At 37.4% G+C, this 23,252-nt stretch overlaps 3 protein-coding genes across 4 annotated transcripts; 2 read left to right on the top strand and 1 right to left on the bottom strand.

The window, feature by feature from the left end:
- The first annotated feature begins 3,273 nt into the window (after positions 1-3,273).
- On the top strand, positions 3,274-4,629 carry LOC110109174. 2 transcript variants are annotated; one of them, XM_020840115.2, is made up of 3 exons: positions 3,274-3,698; positions 3,781-3,867; positions 3,955-4,629. In XM_020840115.2, the coding sequence occupies exons 1-3, from the start codon at positions 3,525-3,527 to the stop codon at positions 4,297-4,299; spliced, it is 606 nt and encodes a 201-aa protein (XP_020695774.1). In that variant the 5' UTR covers positions 3,274-3,524; the 3' UTR covers positions 4,300-4,629. The 2 variants fall into 2 exon arrangements, with proteins under 2 accessions (XP_020695774.1, XP_028554075.1); XM_028698242.1 differs by having other exon boundaries at positions 3,781-3,862.
- Positions 4,630-7,961: 3,332 nt separating this feature from the next.
- Positions 7,962-8,694, top strand: LOC114580476. The gene is made up of 3 exons (XM_028698085.1): positions 7,962-8,265; positions 8,348-8,434; positions 8,520-8,694. Exons 1-3 carry the CDS (start codon positions 8,092-8,094, stop codon positions 8,637-8,639), a joined length of 381 nt encoding a protein of 126 aa, XP_028553918.1. The 5' UTR covers positions 7,962-8,091; the 3' UTR covers positions 8,640-8,694.
- A 10,699-nt stretch (positions 8,695-19,393) lies between these two features.
- Positions 19,394-19,972, bottom strand: LOC110109159 (RING-H2 finger protein ATL28-like). The gene has a single exon (XM_020840097.1). The coding sequence runs from the start codon at positions 19,970-19,972 to the stop codon at positions 19,394-19,396; it is 579 nt and encodes a 192-aa protein (XP_020695756.1).
- Positions 19,973-23,252: the final 3,280 nt, after the last annotated feature.

Below are 23,252 nucleotides of genomic sequence, written 5' to 3' on the forward strand. Positions count from 1 at the left end.
TTCATCGTCTTTGTTGAGCTCGTCTCATTTTCTCAACATATTGAAAGTTTTTCATACACCTAAGTATCTTTTTTTTTTTTTTGGGACATTTAGGCCATTTAAGGCAAACTCACACACACAACGCATACACATGGACTCGAACCTTGGACCTCATAGTTGGAAGCCTAAGCTCTCAACCAATAGACCAAGGGGAGTTGTGTCCTAAGTATCTTGGTTATCATTACTTTTTAACTCTTACTGAAAAATTAATTTGGTTTATGTGGATGTAACTTATTAAATATAAATCTGAAGCACCGAGTGCAATAATTGAAAGATTTTTTAACATGATAATGACTCTTATTTAATATTTCCGCCGAGGTTTATCGATTCGACAATGCTAAGATCCCAATGTTCTTCAATAAACACCACATTATAAATAAATACTATTGTGTTGAGAAGTCTCAACAAGATGTCTTGTAAAACTCAATCAAAACATGAATATTCCTTATTTACAAAAGGAAGTGATTCTAATTTTATTGCCTAATTAGTATACATTGATGGCATCCTAATCATAGGTCTAAATATGTACATTATTAATTCAATCAAAGATTTTTTGCATAAACAATTTAAACTCAAGTATTTGGGCATGGTAAAATATTTTTTTGATAAAATTAAATAAGAAAAACACAATTGGATTTAAGAAAATATAGTGAGTATTATGATTCTCTTTCACTCCACCAACTTAATATGAAGGAAGTGATATCCATCCCTATAAAAACTCACATACTTAATAAGGCCTCAAATCTTTTAACCAAATTTTCTAATATTATACTCATGGTTTATTTAGTAAGTTTCCCGAATGAGAGACTTACTTTATGCAATCACTTTCATGCTAGATTCATAAATTTGTAATCTTCTATATTATAGAATGAACCCTATATTATATATTGAGTTCTATAGATATTTGAATAACTCACAAGATGAGTTTTTTTTTAAAGTCTTAGTTCTTTTGGTGTACTTTCTTATTGGATGCTATGAGGATGAACATCGAAAGATATATACAGATAAAAGAGCCGTTACTAGCTATAATAACCATAAAGTACATAATTTTTATATAGTGTTTCTACATTTGACTCACTTGACCTAATTTCTACTAATTATTTTTCAAAATTTATTTAAAAAGTTGATATCATGTGACTAGAATTAGAACGTAGAATATAAATGGATAAATGTCTTTCAAGACTCTAGATGGATTATATAAATTATAAATAATACCTTTCGATCTATCTAATGCATCAAATATATTCATGAAATTTATAAACAAAGTGCTTTAGCATCTTCTAAGAAATTTTTTTGTGGTACACATGTTGATTATATTTTAATTTTCAATACAAATATATAAAAAATACTTAGGTTATTTTAAACTTGTTTTAATACAATTAAGAAACAAAACAAATTTGTATGCCATTCAAAACAATTTATAATCTTTTTCCTATCAAAAGGGCTCACTTTTTTTCCTCAACAGCAACCTGATCTTATAAAGATTAAGGAAATCATTGATAGAAAAGTCCAAAAAAATTCTTTGCATTTGGATATTTCATGAACAGTTATAGTTTATATGAGGTTCATTAATAATTTTAACAACATTGTATGTAGGGCTGTCAATATTTGACACTACACGAAAATTCGATCCGGACCCGACCCGAAAAATCCGGTTGGACCCGACCCGTTTGAAAAACGAGTCAGGTTCAGGTTCGCAGATTCGACCATTTTGAAAAAATTGGTCGGGTTCGAGTTGACCCGACGAGTTGCCGGGTCAACCCGGTCTCCTTCCCGTGTTGGGTCGGGTCAACCAGGCAACCCGCCGGGTCGGGTCCAGGTTCGAATATTCGACCCGTTTACCTACCCGGGTCGGCTTAGGATCGACCCGATTGAACCCGGGTCAGTTCCAGGTTCGACCCGAACCCGACCTGTGACCCGAAATTGACACCCCTAATTGTATAGGCTTCAAAAGATCTTCCTATTAAAAAGAAAAATGTTGCAAAAAAGATTTGTGAATATAGATTTGAAATTTCAAACAAAGATCAACAAGAAAGAATGAAAGGTGCTTTAAACAACCAGCCCAAATAATTTCAAAGAGGCTAACAATGATGAAGATACGTACGTTATTCATTTGAATCTGCTTCTGCAGAAGAGTTGGTTTGGAAGTTAAATCACAGGTATTTAACTAAAATTATGAAGCAGATTTAGCTTAAATTATACTAAATAGAAAATTTGAGACTTCATAGCGAATTGTATTGATAATTTTATTCTAACATCATTTTTAATTGAATTCAGAGTTTATTAAATCAATTTAATGGTTTTAAAATTGTCTTCTCTACTTCTAGCATAGCATTATCCTAGTGCCATTTCGTACTCTTCAACTACTAAATGAAACATGTTTTCCAGGACCCAAACAAGCTGCACAGTCGCTTATGGATCCCAAAACTTATCTCATTGATTCTGATTGTGATCATTTGTGTGACGATTCTCAATACAATGACTTGTGGGCTAGAAATTATTCTATATGGACACCAGATCGATCGGAAGTTAATGAGAGTATGTCACGTCATCTGATACACAACAGATACACAGCTGTGATGCACAACAAAGGGGTGGCATGACGTGCTCTGATTCGCCTCTGGATGACGTCCGGTGCTCGCCAGGATATTTTTTCCTTGTGGGCAGGCTTGACTATCTTACTTTGTCCCTACCTGACATTTTGTTCGTGTCCACAAGCGCAACCAATATCTTGCTCACCCACAAACACCACATATAGCAGGCCTCATTACTTCAATACTTCAAAGCAATGCACAGGCAATGCATCTTCGTTTCAAATACTTCTATTCTTTAACTATTTTTTTAATAAAAATTAGGAGTACGTAATTATTCTTCATGGACGCCGAATGCCGTTCAGAAACCAATCAGACTGCGTCATGTCATTTTTGCTCGGTATCCAACCCGATACTGCTCGTTACCGCAGCTTGACATCATGTTCAACACAAGATGCTCTATTATGGGAAGAATTATTCTGTGCGGAGTGCGGAGGGCCTGCGGAGACCATAAAAATACGCCACGTCACCTCATTGATGGGTACATAGCTCGGTACCCGCATTAGGTACCGCTTGGTATTGCTGGATACCCAATACTTAATCGGACGATTCTCCCATCCGATGTCCGTACAAAATAAAAGCTCGAAGTAGTTTTATATTTTTCTAAAGAGATTATCTCATTTCATGCAAAGCTAAGGAATAACACTCCATATCTTCATCATCACCAATCACTTATCTATAGCACAGTCGGAACATTGGTAAATATCCTTCGTAAACCACGCTATTCTCACTCTGCCATTAAAGCCCTTCGCTCAACACGAGCAGTTCACAGTACTCTTCGAAAGTATCAAAACGAAATTAAATGAAAACCTTTCAACTTCACGGAGCAATTTCATAAGTATCAACACAGCAGCCGCCCCTTTGTTCCGACTTGGTGCTGCTTATGATTCGAAGATGGAAGAAGAAGACGATAAGAAAAAAGTTGTGAAGAAAGCCTATCCTCAAGCCGAGGAAGAAGATAACGACAGCGATGATTGCTATGAAATCGATCCAATTGATTTCACCACAAAGCTCGAATTCAGCTCTGCCGACGATAGCTCCGTCGCCATTGTTGCACACAAGGGGCATGTGAGTGCGTCAAAGGGAAGACTCTTATTTCAAACGGCTTAATTATATTCTTCGATTGTCCTAATGATTGTGATAAAAATAGGTGGCTCTTAGGGATTTTCCACATCCAAGGCATCTATGCGGCAACTTTCCTTTTTGTCGAACTACACATGAGACTTTTTGCAGTAAGGTTTGATTTTTTTGGATAAAGTCTGTTTATTTAGCCCTTTTTGTTTTCTCCTAATTGAATTTCTGAAAGGTATGAACTGTGATGCAGTGCTTCTGTTATGTTTGCGAGGTGGCTGCCCCTTGTTCGGAGTGGTGGGGAAAGAATGGTCACTGCAATGTTTCCCAGAAGGAATTAGAAGGCCGACTTCAGAAGTTCACTCTCGACCACGATCAGGGAAGAATTTTTGATCTCGTAGAACAGTTGGCAACTATACCGGCTTTTCAAATCTATGAATTTCTGGAAACCATACCGACAATATCGATCCTACCCACTGCTGGTAACAATACCGGCAAATCGACCTCCTCGGCTTCCGCCGGTGGCCGGCTTCGCCGTCGCGACTTTGTGCGACGCGCAAACCGAGCCGCCCGCGGCTCCGTCCGCTCCAGCACCTGACCAACTCCATCTTCGTTCCCGCGCGACCCGCGGTCCACACCTGTCCCGCGTCCGCCCCAGTTCGATCTGCTTCCGATTACGAATCTGAATCCCACACAGTGCCCGCTTGCCTCAAACCCGTCTCCGCACGCGACTTCAGATATTTTATATTAATTTGTCATCATTCTTAGGATTTACTCATTTGGATCACATATTGTCTCAAATTTTATTTTAAAATATGTATGATCGGATTAATGACAATTTAATGTGTATTTTACGTGCATTTAAAACTAAAATGTGCATGTGTGTTCCGTACATAATGTTTTGATCATGGTCTCATTTTGTGGAATAGATCACACCACTTCATACGACTCACAGATGAGCAAATGAGCACATTCGTGCTTAAATCGGGTGTTATTTGATATGTGTCGATGAGAAAAATTTTATTATTATTATTGTTTCTAAAATATATAAAAATATAGAATTAATTTCTGAATAATTTAAAATTAAATAAATAAAAAAGGTTAAATTTAAATTAAAATGTAAAAATATAAATAATGAATACATATATTTATTAAAGAAAAAACATCCTATTCAAATTAATTTCAATTAAACTTAAATACAAGTTATTTTTAACCCCATACTTTTTATATCACTTTAAATCAAGTAAAATCATCATGGCTGGTTTTATAATAACCCCTTCCTCATATAAAAAAAAAATTAAAAAATAATAAAATAAAAATTCTTACCTGCCAAAGTACTTTTTGAGTCTCCTCTCCTATGGGGCTCTGGATCTCTCGATTGGGAGTTTTTATTGGGTTTGCTCTCGTCTCTTAGAGCATCTCCAACCGAACGCCGGAACGTCAAACGTGCGTATGGTGTCGTTTAGTCGTTCCAGCCGAACATCAAATCTTTCGTTATTTACTTGCAGGTGAACAATGCGACACCAATATTGGCGTTGCACTATTCATCTACGCTATTTTGCTCTTTCAACCGGAAAAAACACAGGAGAGGGAGAAGGATCGTTACCTTCGCAGAAGCACTTAAAATAGAGTTCGATTTGAGCAGCACCACGGCATTTTGAAGTTTTGATATTTTTTTGCCGTGAAAAATGGAGTTCTTTGTTGGAGATGTCGTGACCTCCCAAACAGGCCGGCCTACCCCCATGCCAAACCCCTCCTCTCACGCAAGCGGCCATCAGCTGCTGCCAAGCTAGCCCATCGACCTCACACCGACCACCCGTTACTGTCCAGGTCTGCAACTCCGGCTCCATCACCCTCTTGTACCTCTCTCACTCTCATAATTAGAACAACCAAATGAGGGCTAATAGAGGGGTGCGTCCAAGCTAGAAGGTATGGACAAAACTGTATATTAGGTTTATTATCTTGCAAATAGTGCTTGTATTCCTAAAACATATGGCTTTATGCTTTATGTGATTAAATGTTTGTCTTATTTAAAAACCATTCCCCATACATCACACAGTTCAACTATCCCCATTCCTACCTCACCTTCTAACACCACACTCAATCCCATTATTCAACCCGATACATCTGCTATAAATATTATACCACCACTTCAAATCTCCCCCAACCTTCCCAGTTTCCCATCTCAAACTTGCCACTCCCTCAGCTCCACAGACATCCAATGCTCACAAGAGCTCAAATAGGGGCGGAACCAGCTTTAATTTTCAACGGGAACAAACTCATAAATAAAAATGTAGAGATTTTTTATTTCATAAATATCTTTACAATCAAAACTTGTTCGTGGGCGCTACCCCTTTACCTATATTTGTTCATATCCTTGATAGTTGTATGCTTCGTAGATATGTTGGGGATCCAAGGAGGCAGCGCCCTCTAGCGGGATTCAACCGGAACAAATTTTGGTTATAAGGATATTTTTGAATTTTCTTTACTATTTCTTTTTGTAAGGATGTTTCTCTTTCGATTTTTGGTTGTAAGGATAATTTTGATTCCCTAACAATAACATCTCTACATAAGATGTTTAATTGTGTTAGGGCAATTGTCTAAAGACCATAGTATTTTAAAACTTTTAGGAAGACAATTGCCTAAAAATCCTTATAATATATATATATATATATATATATAAGGTGTGGGGGGGTGGGGGAACCAAAATCCATCTTTACACTTAGCTCTCAACTCCACTCATCACCCACACCAACTTGCTACACCCAAGCCTCCAAATGTCCACAATGGGGGCAAGCAATGTCCACTGAATTCCAAACCCTTCAACAACAAGACACATGGTCTATTGTCCCACCACCCACAAATCAGCCCATTTTAGGCTGCAAATGAACCTACAAAACTAAGCTCAAATCTGATGGTTCACTTGACCGCCTCAAAGCCCGGCTAGTAGCACAAGGCTCAGAGCAACAATACGGCGTCAATTATCACGAACTTTCAGCCCCGTTGCCAAACTCCATACAATTCGTGTCCTCCTAGTCATAGCACTACACAACAACTGGCCAGTCAACCAACTTGACTTCCCCAACGTCTTTCTTCATGGAACCCTCGGTGAAACCATTTACATGACCCAACCCACCGAATTCATTGATCCGCTTCACCAAAATTATGTATGCAAACTCCACAAAGCTATCTATGGCCTCAAACAAGCCCCTCGTCAATATTTCTCCACTTTTTCCAACTTTGTTCTCTCACGCAATTTTCATTTCAGCAACTTTGACCAGTCTCTCCTCATTTGTTCATCTTCCAACACTCAAATCTCTCTCCCTATTTTTGTAGATGACACACTAGTCACCAGCAATAATCCCCAATCCCTCTCCACCCTTAGCAAAGGCGAACTCACTCTACACTCCTATTTGAATTTTGATTTGGCATCCGCCCAAATGATAGGAAGTCAACCACAGGCTTCTGTTCGTTTCTAGAGAACACTCTCATTTCCTAGAGTGTCAAGAAGCAACCCACGGTGGCAAGATCTTTCACCGAACCAAAATACAGGGCGCTAGTGGCTGCAGCTTCGAACATCATTTGGCTTCGTAGACTTCTTCAAGAAGACTTTCACATCAGCTCTCCAGCTGCCACTCTCTACTATGACAACATCTCAAAGATCTTTTTTGTCAACAACCCAGTCTTCCACGCCCGCACCAAGCATATAGAGATCGAGTACCATTTTATTAGGGATAGGATTCGCCTTAAAAATGTGGTTGTACATCACATTTACATGAGGTACCAGCCTGCTAACATTTTCACCAAAGCTTTATCACCCACTCAGTTCACTCACCTACGCAACAAATTGAGTAATAAGCCAGCCGTTTTCTCCAGTAAAGCTTGGTCTCCATTACTGCACTTTTGCTGCAGATTTTCTTTCAACACTCATCCAGCCATTGATTACTAACTGATCACTCATCTCAGCCGTTATATCACTAGGAGCTCTCTTTACCTTATGTTATATATACAAACAATGATACTGTAGATACATAAGTATCAATACAGTTTTACACTGCTTCCACCCATATCTCGATCAGCACCAATCTATTATCTACAACAGTTGATACATTGGTAAATATCCTTCGTAAACCACAAAAAAGAGAGAGAGAGAGAGAAAGAGAGAGACAGGCGGGCGGGGGGAGCAGTGTAAAACTGTATTGATATTAAAAAAAAAAATCCTTCGTAAACCACGCTATTCTTACTCTTCCATAATAGCCCCTTCACAATACTCTTCGGAAGTATCAAACAGAAATTAAATGAAAACCTTTCAACTTCACGGAGCAATTTCATAAGTATCAACACAGCGGCCGCCCCTTGGTTCCGACTTGGTGCTGCTTATGATTCGAAGATGGAAGAGGAAGACGATAAGAAAAAAGTTGTGAAGAAAGCCTATCCTCAAGCCGAGGAAGAAGATAACGACAGCGATGATTGCTATGAAATCGATCCAATCGATTTCACCACAAAGCTCGAATTCAGCTCTTCCGACGACGACTGCGTCGCCATTGTTGCACACAAGGGGCATGTGAGTGTGTCAAAGGGAAAACTCTTCTTTCAAACAGCTTAATTATATTCTTCGATTGTTCTAATGATTGTGATAAAAATAGGTGGCTCTTAGGGATTTTCCACATCCAAGGCATCTATGCGGTAACTTTCCTTTTAGTCGAACTACACATGAGACCTTTTGCAGTAAGGTTTGATTTTGGGATAAAGTCTGTTTATTTGGCCCTTTTTGTTTTCTCCTAATTGAATTTCTGAAAGGTATGAACTGTGATGCAGTGCTTCTGTTATGTTTGCGAGGTGGCTGCCCCTTGTTCGGAGTGGTGGGGAAAGAATGGTCACTGCAATGTCTCCCAGAAGGAATTAGAAGGCGAACCTTTGGTTATTTGTTCCATGTAGGAAGAAAGAAAGAAGAAATGAGGCATATTAAATTTGTGTTAGTCGTTTCTTTTCACTCCATGTTATATTATTTCTCTCTCTCTCTTTCTAATCCTACACCATCAATTTAGACGTTTGGTGGGACATTTTTCTAAAGCATATTTTTATTATAAAAATTTATATTTAAATTTTTTATTAAAAATTTGCTTTAAAAATGATAAAAAAAACTGTTCCAAACAAACCTTAATTGTCTTAATAGTTCATTTTCTTATTTTTGTTATTTTTTATCATTGTCACTAATAACAATTTAAGTTAAAAGAAAAAAAATATGAACATGCAATTTATTTCGAGCAAACAACTAACATCATAAATCCTCATTCTACCTTCATTATTATTAGCTCTATCCCAATTATTTGTAGTTGAATTTGTTTTTGGTAAAGTCTGTATGAGGAATTATTATATTTATTAAATATTTTGTGAAAATTTTGTATAAGTCTACATTTGGTTCGTTTTTTCTATCCTTTAGGGTATGTAGTACATTTTTCTTTTTAATGTGGAGCAACATATCAGCTTGCTGGTTTATGAGAAAAAAAAATCAGCTCTTTTTATAGGAAAAAATTATTTTTTTAATGAATGACAAATACATTTGTTTTCTTTATTAATTGTATTAAAACAAATTTGAAATGACTTTAGAATTCTTTTTCTTATTTGTATTGAAAACCAAAATTTCATCATAATATACCACCAAGAATTTTCTTAGAAGATTTTGATGCATTAGATAGATCAAACGATATTATTTATCATTTATATTATCCATCTAGATTCTTGAAGATATTCATTCATTTATATTCTATGTTCTAATTCTAATCACATGATACAAACTTTTTAAATTAATTTTGAAAATTTATTTGAGCAGAAATTAGGTCAAGCGTGTCATAGAATTTCATTGTAAAAAATCTATTATTTATGATTTTTATAGTTACAACTCTTTTATCCATATACATTTTTTGATGTTCATTCTTATATATACCGGTCAACAAAAAGATACATAATAAGAACTAAGGCTTAAATGAAATATTTATCTTGTAAGTTTTTTTTTGTTTTAAAGAAGCATATATTAATAATAACCAAAACGGTTACAATAAGAAAGAGCAAGGAAAGAAAAGGAAAATTACAAAAAAGCCGCGGGCTCAGTTAGTGGTTGAGGCTTCCAGCACCACCACACCCCACTAGGACCGTCCAAAAGGTGGAGAAAATCACCCGAAAGTTCCACAGCAATGGTTGCCACCAGCGAAATACAATGGTGCGAGCACCAACCCATCATTGCCCATTCTTCGACATAACAACAAAACCATACAAAAAAAAAACAATAAACAAAACCAAGACAAAGGATTTGCATAAATCAGTATCGCCTACGGCGACCCCTGCCTCTACCACGAGTTCTACCCCGAGTTCCAACATAAGAAGTGGGTCTAACATTCACAAGAGTGAAATCACAACCCGGGTCAGACCCACCACAGAAATTTGGCGACGCCAACTCAGCTCCATCAGAGAATTCGGAGTCAGGTTCACCCTCGGATGAATCCAACCAATTCAAATGATTTCTAATATCCAGTCCAGAGCTGTCGCCTAAGGAAGTGCCCACAAATCGCGTATCAACCAAATTAACAGGAACCTCAATGACATTATTAGAAACCGTAGAGCATTTTTGAGGCACACCCGAACAATGAACCGGAGGAAGAGCCCCAGGTACAGGCTCACCCACAGAATTTTCCGGCAATACCTCAACACAATCAGACGGTAATTTAGGAAGAAAAAATGGTACATCATTAGGAGATAAGGTAGAAATAATATCAAAATCCTTATCCCGCCTTTCACCAACACCACTAACATTCGCAGTACAAACAACTCCTCGTGCAGCATCGACAGAAGAAGGGAGTGAAACATTAGAATTATTAAGATCCACACCAGTACAATTTGAAACAGCAGCAATAGGAGAAACACCCCCCACAGCCAAACCAGACAACACACCCGCACAAGGAGAACCAACCCAACAATCACCATCAGGCAAGACTACACCCTCCACATCAGCAGACTGGCTATTAACAAGATTTTCACAATCTAAAGCATCTTGCTCAAATACAACATTACATAAATTCACAGAATTGTCAAAAACAGGAGCAGTAATTGGATCTTCAGTAGAAACAGGGACAGGAGGAATATCCAGGGGGGCAGAGAAACCAACAGTGGAAGTTTTGGACGAAATTTTTGGACATTCTAATTTTTTATGACCTAAAGCTTTGCAAAAGGAACAAAAATTAGGCATGCCCTCAAAAATGACTTTCTGGGCATACCCAAACTTCTCCGGACCCAACCAAACAGTATCAGAAAAAGATTTGGATACATCAATTTCAACAAGAACATGTGCAACTGATGGACGGGAACCAGAAGCCGTAGCATTATCAGTATGAATCGGCCTTCCAAAGACCGAACCCAACCCAAAAAGTATACGGGAGGAGAAAAGATGGGGACGTAATCCCGGAAAAGAAAGCCAAACAGGGACGATCGGAGATTCTTCCGACAAATCAAGAACCGGAGACCACTTTATCACTTTCATAAAACAGCCATAAACCAAGTAAGACCTGTGAGCAAAAACCCTAGCATAATCCATATCATTGGCAAGCTTGATTAAACATTAGCTTGATCCAACAAAGTCACCGAAAATTCCCCAGATAAGAAGGTATATAATAAGAACTAAGACTTAAATGAAATATTTATCTTATAAGTTATTTACCGTCTTTAAAACTCAATCTATTATGGTAGGGTTCATTCTATAATATAAAAGATTTGAGAATTATGAATTTAATATGAAATTATTTGCATATTGTAAGTCACTCACTTTGGAAATTTGCTAAATAAACCATTAAGGATAATATAAGAAATTTTTCTTAAAATAGTTGAGACCATATTAGGTATATGAGTTTTTATAGGGATGGATGTCACTTCCTTCATATTAAGCAGGTGAAGTGAAAGGGAATCATAGAACTCACATTAATTTCTTAAATTGAACTGTCTCTTTCTTATGTTAGATATTAGCATGGACAAGTGATATTTTTAGTGCAGATCATGATTTGTCAAGGCTATTGATTAAATCTTTGGTCGATAGGGCACGAATCATAGTCAATTATTGTTTTGTATTTCTTTTAGGGTTTTGGTTAAGTAGAAAATAATTTTATGCTTTTTTCTACATTTAGAAATATGAATATTATCATGATGTTATTGAGTATACATTCTTATGTGTCTCATTATTTGATTTAAGGTCATTATTTGATTTAAGAACAACAAATTCTCTCATAATAGAAAAAACGATAATTTCTGGCAACAAAATGACGTTTGAGGGGGAGAAACGGGATGGAGGATGTATTGGCTGCCGGCATCAGTGGCATGTGGAAGTCTGAGGGAGAAATCTTCGGATCTATTGGAGACCAGTAATAACGGGGATTATCAAGTCGCACAGAGCTTGCCACGACCTTAATCAACCTTGAGCGCTATTTCTTTTATATACTAAAAACTGAATCACTTCACGGCATGCGTTGGGCCATCATACAGGGAGGGATGGATGTCATTTTCTTCAAATTAAGAAGGTGAGTTAAAGGTAATCATAGAACTCAATTTCTTAAATTGAACTATTATACATTAGCATGGGCAAGTGGTATTTTTAGTGCAAATCCTGATTTGTCAAGGCTCTTGATTAAATCTTTGATCGATAAGGAACTGTTCATGAACAGTCAATTATTGTTCTGTATTTATTTTCTACTAATGGCTAAGTAGAAAATGATTTTATTCTTTTTTTTAATATTTAGAAATATGAATATTATCATGATCATGATGTTATTGAGTATACATTCTTGTGTATCTAATTATTTGATTTAAGAATAAAAAATTCTCTCACTACAAGAAAAGCATCATTTTCTGGACTGTTTGGTTTGATGAAATATAAGTGTAATTTATTGCCACTGTTGAGGTTTTAAAACTTTTGATGTTTAGTTTGTGATTAGTCTCATGAAATAAAAATATAGAGTAAAATTATATTGAATTCTAAATTCATTTTGATGTTTTTTTATCCATTTAAAGCTCATATGTTTTAATTCTAATTCAAAATACACAAGTTAACAACGCTTTTGATGCTGGCTACTGCTCTTGGTTGTTGTTGGTAGTCTGCCACCCAGATTGTCTGCCACAATCCAAAGGTTGAGTCGAGCTCTGTGTGACTTGCTAATTCCCATTCTTACCGATCTCCAATGGATCCGAAGATTTCCCCATCAAACTTCCACATGCCACCGATACCGACAGCAAATTAAATACACCCTCCATCCCGTTTCTCCCCCTCAAACGTCATTTTGCTGCCAAAAAATGATGTTTTTTTTTGTTTTGAGATAATTTTTTTGTTCTCAAATCAAATAATAAGACACATAAGAAGGTATACTCAATAACATCATCATAATATTCATATTTCTAAATATAAAAAAACATAAATTTATTTTATACTTAGTCTAAACCCTAAAATAAATACAAAACAATAATTGACTGTGATTGGTGCCCTATCGATTAAAGATTTAATCAAAAGCCTTGACAAATCAGGATCTGCACTAAAATATCACTTGCCCAAGCTAATGTCTAATAGTTCAATTTAAGAAATTGAGTTCTATGATTCCCTTTAACTCACCTTCTTAATTTGAAGAAAGTGACATCCGTCCCTCCCTGTATGATGGCCCACCGCAAGCCGTGAAGTGCTTCAATTTTTAGTATATAAAAGAAATAGCACTCAAGGTTGGTTAAGGTATTGGCGAGCTCTATGCGACTTGCTAATCCCCATTCATACCAGTCTTCAATCGATTCGAAGATTTCCCCCTCAAACTTTCACATGCCACCGATAGTGGTAGCCAATATACCCTTCTCTATACCGTTTCTCCCCTTCGTAATCCTCCTCTTCATTGTTTTCCTTTGCCTCCCCATCAGCCTTTTTTGTAGAAGTGTTTCGGTTTCTACAATAAAAAAGAAATGAAATCGTGCTCAATGTTGGTTAATGTCGAGACCAGCTCTGTGCAACTTACTTTTAATTGTTGTAATTCCCGTTTTATCGATCTCCTATTGATTTGAAGATTTCGCTCTCAAATTTTCTCATGTCACAAATACGAGCATCCAATACACCCTCCTATATACTACTTCAATTCCTTTCCTTACTCCATAGTTTTATAGCTGGCGGAGGTCTTAGCAGCACGGTGCCGCATCAAAGCACTTAGTTTGGGTTAAAACCGATGATCATTGCTTCTTTAACTTTGTTTCACTACGTTGAGGTGAGCAGGTTGATAGAGGAGATAAACGGAGGCGATTGCGCTTTGTGGCTGGCGATGCTATCCGATTGTTGACGTTATGCTGCCACACGTTAACACTATGTGGTTGTAGTTTTACAACAACAACAATATCAAGCCTTCGTCCCACTGCGTGGGGTCGGCAACATGAATCATTTTTCGTCATTGTGTCATGCTAAAAATCAAATTCTCATTTTTTTTATAACTTTTTTTTTTTGGCAAAAAGGAAAAGCAAAGGAGCAATACAATGAAAATTTAATGAAAAATGGGCTCAGTAGGCGACCGAGACTTCCAGCATGATATCCCTGACGTCACGCACGGACCATCAAATAAGGTGAAAAAAAAAACGCACCGAAACCAACCATCTCTACGAAAGTCACCAAAGGTTGCCACCAGCAAAACGACGAGGACACGAGCCCATTGCCCTGATCGACAAAACAACATAGACCAAAAGATCGAAAGTTAACAGACTAATAGCAAAAGAAATCAATGCCTTCTACGACCCCTTCCACGAGCTCTCCCCCGAGAGGTAATCGAACGAATTGGTCTCTCACATACCAAAGTAAAGTCATTCCCAGGATCAGAGCCCCCGTAAAATTCCGGCGAAATAAAGCCACTATTCGAATGATCGAATTCCGATTCAAATTCAGACGATCCGTGCAACCAATCTACATGATTACTAACATCAAAGCCAGAGTTAACGCCCAAGAAATTCACCAAACTGAGCGTGTCCACCACTTGAACAGGGACATCAACAACACTATTGGAACACACCAAGTCACCATTCAGCTGCTCCACCAACATACGCTCAGGATTATTCACAACCGGTAAGAGGGAAGCATCAAGTTCAGGTGATATAACAGCCAGTTCAATAGAGCCAGCCCCAACCTCAATAACAGGTGAAACAGAAACCCCCAAATCAGGTAAAACAACAGCCTCAACAGATTTAACACCATTTAAAATTAGAGGAGAAATGGACTCAGTGCCCGTAGGGATAAAGGGAGGAGCATCGGGGGATAACACAGCGACATTACCAGCGTGACCATCAGACACAACATTCACAGCATTTTCCAAATTATACACATTCAAAAGGGGTAAAGTATCTGACGAATTTAAAGCAGCCAAAGGATCCATAGACCCGGAGATTCCATCCACAGGTATCGGCCATCCCCCACAAACAGAAACAGGAAAATCACCGAGTTCCAGATTCACAGCAACCGGTTCCACAGAAACATGATCAGCCATTTTAACATCATGCTCAACATTTTTAGGTAAAACAGACGTTTCCAACACAATATTTTTAGAACGACATTCACCCATCGCATGACCAAAACAGCGACAAGAAACGCAAAATGAAGGGAATTCATCCATCACGACATCCTGAACATAGCCAAGCTTTTCAGAACCTAACCAAATGCGATCATGATAGGATTTAGTGATATCAAGCTCAACTAACACCCTAGCTAATTAAAGACGGTCTAGATCCCAAAAACGTGGCCGAATCAATCTTTAGAGGTTTGCCAAAAATGGAAGCCAGACCATGGAGAATTTTAGGGGCAAATAGGTGCGGCTGTAAGGAGGGAAAAGATACCCAGATAGGGATCACCGGAGATTCAACCCCGATATCAACCGAAGGCGACCATTTCGTGAGCTTCATAAAGCAGTTAAACACCAGATAAGATCGATGACAGAAAATGCGACAATAATCAAGGTCATTTTCCAATTTGATCAAAATATGGGACGAATCCAGCAAGGTAACCGAAACTTCACCGTTTAGCTTGAGATTGAAGAAAATTTTCCTAATAGAATCAAGAGAAGGTCTCTTTGAAGGAAAGAAACCCATAAGAGAAAATTGAAAAGGCACAGCCAAAGCCAAGATTTCATCATCCGAAATCCACAATGACAGCATATCGCGGAAAGTCGACACCTTAAGTTTAGGAAAACCATTACTAGAAGAAGATCCATATAGAGCTTGAAGAAAAGAGCGAGAAGAACTCGAAACCCCTAAAAAACCAGGATCGACAAGTTTCGGAGCCATCCGGCACACGCCAGAGAGAAAAAACGGCAGCAAAATCTCAGAAACAAGACCAATAACAAGAAAAGAGATGCAAGGAAGAACTTCACTGGAAAAATGAGGCCAGCCCGCCCTCCCGCCTGCCGGAGAGCGGCGAGACGCCGCGAAAGGCAAACCCTAGCAGAGCGATAAAAAATATCGGGGGGCCGCTGATGTGCGTTGATCAAATTCTCATTTAAATCTAATAAAGAAATATAATTTCTAATATATTCTAACTAAGTCTCTATGTGGTTGTAGCTTTGATAAATAAAAAATTAAAATTTAAAATAACCATTATGTCTTTAGAAATAAATGAAACAATTGTCCAGCTATCTTATTGTCATGGTACAACAACAACAAAATCAAGTCTTTAACCCACTATGTGGTTGTTGCTTTTTCTCCATTGTGTCCCGGTAAAGGCCAAATTCTCATGTAAATTTAACAATAAAAGGTCATTTATAATATTTTTTAATTAAATCTTTTTTAATTCTATCTCTATTTTTCTTAACATCTTATTATCATGATGTTTATGATATTTATTTTTGAATATTTCTTTTATTTATATTTCACTTTAAATTGATGTGACATCTAATTCTGTTTTATTCATCATGTTATTTAATCAATCTAAAAAATTATTAGAATTGTGTAAAGAATAAAAAAAAATGAAGCCTCAATTTTAATTTTCTACAAATCTTTCTAAAATGGCACACTCTAATAAGATTATCATATTTTTTTAATATAGTCAAAAATATAATTCATTCAATTGTTGGAATAATTAGCAAAGTCATACCACGAATTACATCTGTATAAATACTAATAAAAAAAATTTGAATCCAATTCTCCCGCCCCCTCTTGATGCTAATAACATAATTATATCCACCATCGCCATTGGAACTGCCATTAGCAACAACCTCCTACAAGACCGTCACGGTGGCCTCATTCGGTGTTTCCTCCACATTCGACATGCATATCGGGCATGTCCTATGTGAAACAAACTATGAATCAATGCTTCCTGGGTGGAATGAGTGTAGGGGTGTCAATATTTGACCCGACCCGAAAATTCGATCATAAAATTTCGGATTCGGGTCAACCCGAAGCCGAACCAGGTTGGGTTCGGTTATAGATTTTGACCCGTTTGTAAAACCGAGTCAGGTTCGGGTTGACTCGGAAACCTGATATCAACCTGGTTTGACATGTTTTTAATTAATTTAAAAGGGGTTTAAAAGATTTTTATGAAATAAGTAAATTTTATTTCCAAAAATAATAAACAATGTTACCCAAATTAAATTAAGTTTGGTTTATTTTTAAATCGGTTGAAGTAAATATTATATTAAATAGAATTTATTCAAATAAGAAAAGAGTCACATAGCAAAGCCACAAAGAGGTCAAAAGGATAGTCAAAATAATACAATAATCGATAGAATACAAAGCAGTCTGAAAATAAAAGGAAAAAAAAATCCCTATAGGCTTTTTTTTTTTTTTTGAAAGTTTATTAGCCATCGGAAGCTCGGCGCCGGAGAAGAACCGGAGACGAAAAAGAGGTGGCTAGGGCATAATTTATCCCTATAGGCTTTCTTCTTGTTATTTGTTATCATTTTTACAAATAAATTGAAGTTAAAAGAAAAATATATGAACCTGCAATTTATTTCGAGCAAACAACAAATATCATAAATCTTCGTTCTACAATCATTATTATTAGCTCTATCCCAATTATTTGGAGTCAAATTTGTTTTTGGAAAAGTCCGTTTGAGGAATTATTATTTTTATTAATTATTTTGTGAAAATTTTGTATTTGTAAAACTATAAGTCTACATTTGGTTTATTTTCTATTATTTAGGGTTAGTAGTACATTTTTCTTTTTAATGTGGAGCAACGTTTATCTTTTTGATATGAAGCTCTTTTGAACGAAACACCATGCCATAATATTGTTAAAAATATTAATGAACCTCATATAAATTATAACAAGTTCATGAAATATCCCAATGTTTTAATTTATTTATTTTTGGATATTTTGAATCAATGATTTATTTAATCTTTATAATATCAGGTTGCTGGTTTGTGAGAAAAAAAAATCAGCTATTTTTATAGGAAAAAAATATATTTGTTTGTGAATTACTATAAAATTTTTTTCCTCCAATTTTTGCTAGAGTGGGCCAGTTGCTGGCCCTCGAACCAGGCTCGCATGCTTGAATATTAGATTTACTAAAATTTTCAAGATAAATACATAAAAAGATAATCAATGATTTTACGTTTAAAATTTTATTCAGAATATCTTAAAGCTATCTTACTACAACCTTGCTCATCTAGTTTGCATTCCGAATAAGCTCTCTACCTTAGCCAAGACGCAGTGGTTTAGAGGTTTGCCTTAGTAAATCCTAAGGACATCTCCAACCAAAAATTTCATTTTTCACTCTAAAATGCAGTGTAACAAAAAAATGACGTGATTCATCTCCAATTGAACTTCATTTTGCGCCCAGGTAACCGTCTTTCTCCTTCGTGCATTTCTTCCACAAATCCATTAAAGATAGAAAAATAACGCATGTGAATAGTGCAATACCAATATTGACGTCACATTGTTCACCCGCAACCAAATAACGAAAGTTTTGACATTCGGCTGGAGCTCAAGAGCAACACCATTCATGCGTTTGAAATTTGGATGGAGATGCCCTAAGTGAACTAATTGTTTGCCTTTGATGAGCAGAATTATTCAAAACTTATTTTTGGACATGAGTAATTTTTTTTATATTTATTCAAGTTGTTTATCCATTTAATTTATTCTTCTTCTAATTTCTTATAAAACTATTTATTTTAATCAATAATTTTTTTATGATCATATACTTAATATATTTATCATACGATATTTCATCACATTTGTGTGTTAACAAATTGAGGTAATTTTAAAATGTTAATAAATTCTCATAATTTACTTCATATATTTTTATGCAATGTTTAATTCACTAACCATCTTATTACAAAAATTGAAATTAATTATAATATCATTCTTAATATATTTAAGCACCTCAATGATGTCGGACTACAAAATATATAATGTTCGGAGATCATTTGATCATACAATTATTAATATCTTAAAAAATTTCTAACTATTATTTAAATGCTTTATATTTGCTCATTTAGGTGGGCATCGTATCATTTTAATGTCCGGAGATGTTCTGCTTGATTATAAATTTGTTGAAATCGAAATCATTGTCTCACTCATATAGCTTGATCACTCAAAGTCATACAACGAATTACAAATTACATCTGTGTAAAGTATGCAAACCGTATCCTATGAGATTTTTAAAATAAATACTATTAAAATAACCAGAATCCTAGCTGTTTTATGATTTTATCTACTTGGCTTCTGCCAATTCTCCCGCCCCCTCGATGTTGATAACGTAGTTATCTCCATGGCCGGCGCTGCCACTGCCACTAGCAACAACCTCCCGCAAAACCGTCACGGTGGCCTCATTCGGTGTTTCCTCCACATTCAACCTACATATCGGGCATGTCCTGTGTGAAACAAACCACAAATCAATGCATCCAGGGTGGAACGCGTGGCAGCATGCCGTCAACAGTCGGACATCATCATCGGCGGCGAAATCAGATAGGCACACGGCGCAGTCGCCTCCGTTTCTCTCCTCCAACAACCTCCTCACCTCAGCGTAGCGGAACACCGGAAAAGAAGCAATGATCGCTGGATCTAGCCCAGCCTCAGTGCTCTGAAGCGGTACCGCGCTGTTGACACCTCCTCCAGCTGCAGAACTGCGGACTGAGGAAACGAATTGAAAATTTTGTCGAAGAAAGATGATGAGGACGCCGAGGAAAACGATGAAGAGGATGATTACGAAGGGGATAAACGGGATAGAGGAGAGTGCATTGGCTGCCGGTGTCGGTGGCATGTGAAAGTTTGAGGGGGACTTTGGATCCATTGGAGTTCTTTACCGGTTAGAACGGGGATCAGCAAGTCGCCTGGACCTTAACATACCTTCAGTGCTCTTTCTTTTATATTGTAAAAGCTGATCACTACACGGCATGCGGTGGGATTTCGCTTTCTTCAAATCACTTTTAATTTCTTTAAATTAACTGTTAGACAGTAGCATGAGCAAGCGACGGAACTGAGAAACTGAGAGAGATAGAAGTGGTTGGTCGTTCTAAGCTTGATTTGTGACGGTAGGTTTTAGGGGTGAGGAGACTACTGGGAGTAGGGGTGTCAATTTCTGGTCACGGGTCGGGTTCGGGTCGAATCTGGAACTGACCCGGGTTCAAACGGGTCGACCCTAACCCGACCCGGTTAGGTAAACGGGTCGGAAATGCGAACCCGGACCCGACCCGACGGGTTTGCCGGTTGACACGAAACCAGACCCGCGGAGGGACGATCCCGCGGATGCGGCGGTACGCGGCGATAATACGGAGGTCGCGCGAGGGCGCGGTAGCGGCGGGTCGCGCGAGGGCGCGATGCGCAGGGTCGGCGGGGCTCGGGGTTAGCGCGGGCGGGGTGTACGGGCTGTCGCGCGGTCGCTTGTGTCGGCTGGTGCGTCGGTGCGCGTGGTTACCGCGCTGGTTCGGTGCGCGTCTGCAGGCCGCTCGGCAGGGGCATGACGCGTGTTAGGTTTTTTAAAACGGTGTTATGGGTAAACCCGGCAACCGCCGGTCACCGAACCCGACACCAGTTTAAACGCGGTCGAATCTCTAACCCGACCACCGACACGGTTCGGGTTTCGCGTTCAAAGACCCAACATGTACCGGAATTTTCCGGGTTTCGGGTCAATTTTACATCTTAACTGGGAGAGATAAAAAGTGGTGTCTGTGGCTCGATTGAAAGAATCGGTGGTGTAAGGCGGACACAAGGCGAGGATGGAGGCGCGATTCTTACATCATAATGATATTCATTGGATTGTAACCAGGCCTTGTGTTCACCTACCCCATCGATTCTTCATCGCCAAACACAACTTTTATCTCTCCCAGTCTCCTCACCCTTAAAACCTACCTTCACAAATCAAGCTTAGAACGACCAACCACTTTTATCTCTCTCAGTCTCCCAGTCGCTCGCGCATGCTACTGTCTAACATTTATATATATATATATATATATATATATATATATATATATATAGTTTTTGGAGAATTTTATATTAAAATGTCTTGATAAAAATAGTAAAAAAATAAAAATTTAAATTATTTAATTCATGAATAATTAATAAAAAATTATATTACATTTGTCTCAATAAATATAAATTCATTTTAAACAAAATAATTGGCCATGTATCCTACCATGATATTTTTTTAAAGATGTGATAGATCATAGATGTCTCCCTAAACTCTCATTTGATTTATATTGGGCTTATGACTTTATAACTATTTTGTATAGTAATGAAGAAGGTTTATTCTTCACTTCACTCAAAAAATGCAGCTCAACTAAGCCTATTCGTTTGGAGCTTTGATTATCAACCAAGAGGTCTTGGATTTGAGTATTACATTTACGATTATGTGTGTGAATTTTCCTTAATTGTTCTAAATGTCCCGAACAAAAAAAATTTCACCAAAAAATAAGACAAATATTGGGATAATAAATTTGTGAAACAAAGTATAAAAGAGCACTGACAACATCCCTAACTAGAGGCCTGCTTCATCTTAGAACCTTTCTACCCACACACACACCTCCCAAAATCCTCATCTCTAAACAAACCCTCCACCAAAATCTTCAAAAAAACTAAACCCTAACTCTAAACCTTAGTCTTCCAGCTGATGCGACGTAAGCAAAAACATTCTAACAAACAAATCCAATACATCATCATAAAACAAACACAAGAACTCTTAAGCCTTATTAAATAGAATTCCTTAAAAAGAGTAACAATGATTTTTAAAAGAGTCACTCACTCAAAAATATAAGGATCATAATGATAGTAAACCCAACAATAGCAAGGTAAAAAATCTTGTATGACCAACAACATAATAATCATCAAATGGAAAGGGGAAGGGGGAAAAGGAAGGGGAAGGGGGGAGGAAGGGGATGTTTAAATACCATGTTGAAAATAATAAAAGTTATATCCTTACTTGAATAATTACGATTTTTGTAAAAATATGTCTATATAAAGGCAAAAGAAGAGAGCAATATGGAAAATGCAATAAAGATGAATATTCTTAATAATGAGCATATATTACAGTAATAAATATCATAAATTCTTACTATAAATTAAAATTACAAATAATAATTGACAATTGACATGATAACATGATAACTCTAACATATAAGATATTAATGAAGATATTAATACCATAAATGGCGAGCGTGCCAATAATTATGATTATCAATGAATTATATACATTTATATTCATTTATTTTATCCAACTCATATTGGTCTACTAAACAAAGAAGTAGAGAGAATACGTCGGACGGGCACGGAGGCGCAATCGGGCTTGGCAGTCGATTTAGAGCACATAGGCGGGAGTTGGGGCAGTGGCGAGCTATGTTGGGTTGGTTTCAGGCTTGGAGAAGGAATGCAACGGGCTAGGGTTGCGACTGGGTTCAAAGTCGGAGGTGGGTCGATGAGGTAGGTTTGGTTCAGCTGTATAAATCGACTAGGTACGTCGGATGGCTGGTGGATGTTGGCTTCGGCATATGTAAAAGAGTGGATCAGAAGGGCTTATATGTTTCATGCGTACGGGACTGAGAGAATGAGAAGGATAGAACGTCTCTGCTTGAGGAGTTGAGAGAATGAGCGAGATTGCGTGTCTTCTTTCTGTGAGGTTAGAATCTATATATCGACTACAGTTGCTTTGCTTGCGGTTGAGGAACAATTGAGTGCGTCGTTTGGCAAATGTGAATCGTATGTGTAATGGGGCTGGTCTGATCATGGGTTACAAGAAAACAACACTTTCCCTCAAACTCAAGGTTCAATTATGCTCATGAACCATCTATCCTCCATTCATCATGTATTTTACTTAATTCAAAAGAAGAACGTCAAATAATAATTAGTTATGTGGAACTTGAAAAAAATGACATGGTACAAGTTGCCCTCATTGTCAAGACCAATAGGATTCAACGGCTGAGGGATAAAATAATAATAATAATAATAATAAACAAAGAAGTAGGGAGAAGATGTCGGACGGGCACGAAGGCGAGATCGGGCTTATCAGTGGATCGGGAGCACATACATAGGTGGGAGTCTGGCCGGTAGTGAGCTATGTTGGGTCAATTTCTGGCTTGGCG

The sequence above is a fragment of the Dendrobium catenatum genome, unplaced genomic scaffold (genome assembly GCF_001605985.2).
Source record: "Dendrobium catenatum unplaced genomic scaffold, ASM160598v2 fragScaff_scaffold_1056, whole genome shotgun sequence".
In the NCBI taxonomy this organism is placed as follows: Eukaryota; Viridiplantae; Streptophyta; class Magnoliopsida; order Asparagales; family Orchidaceae; genus Dendrobium; species Dendrobium catenatum.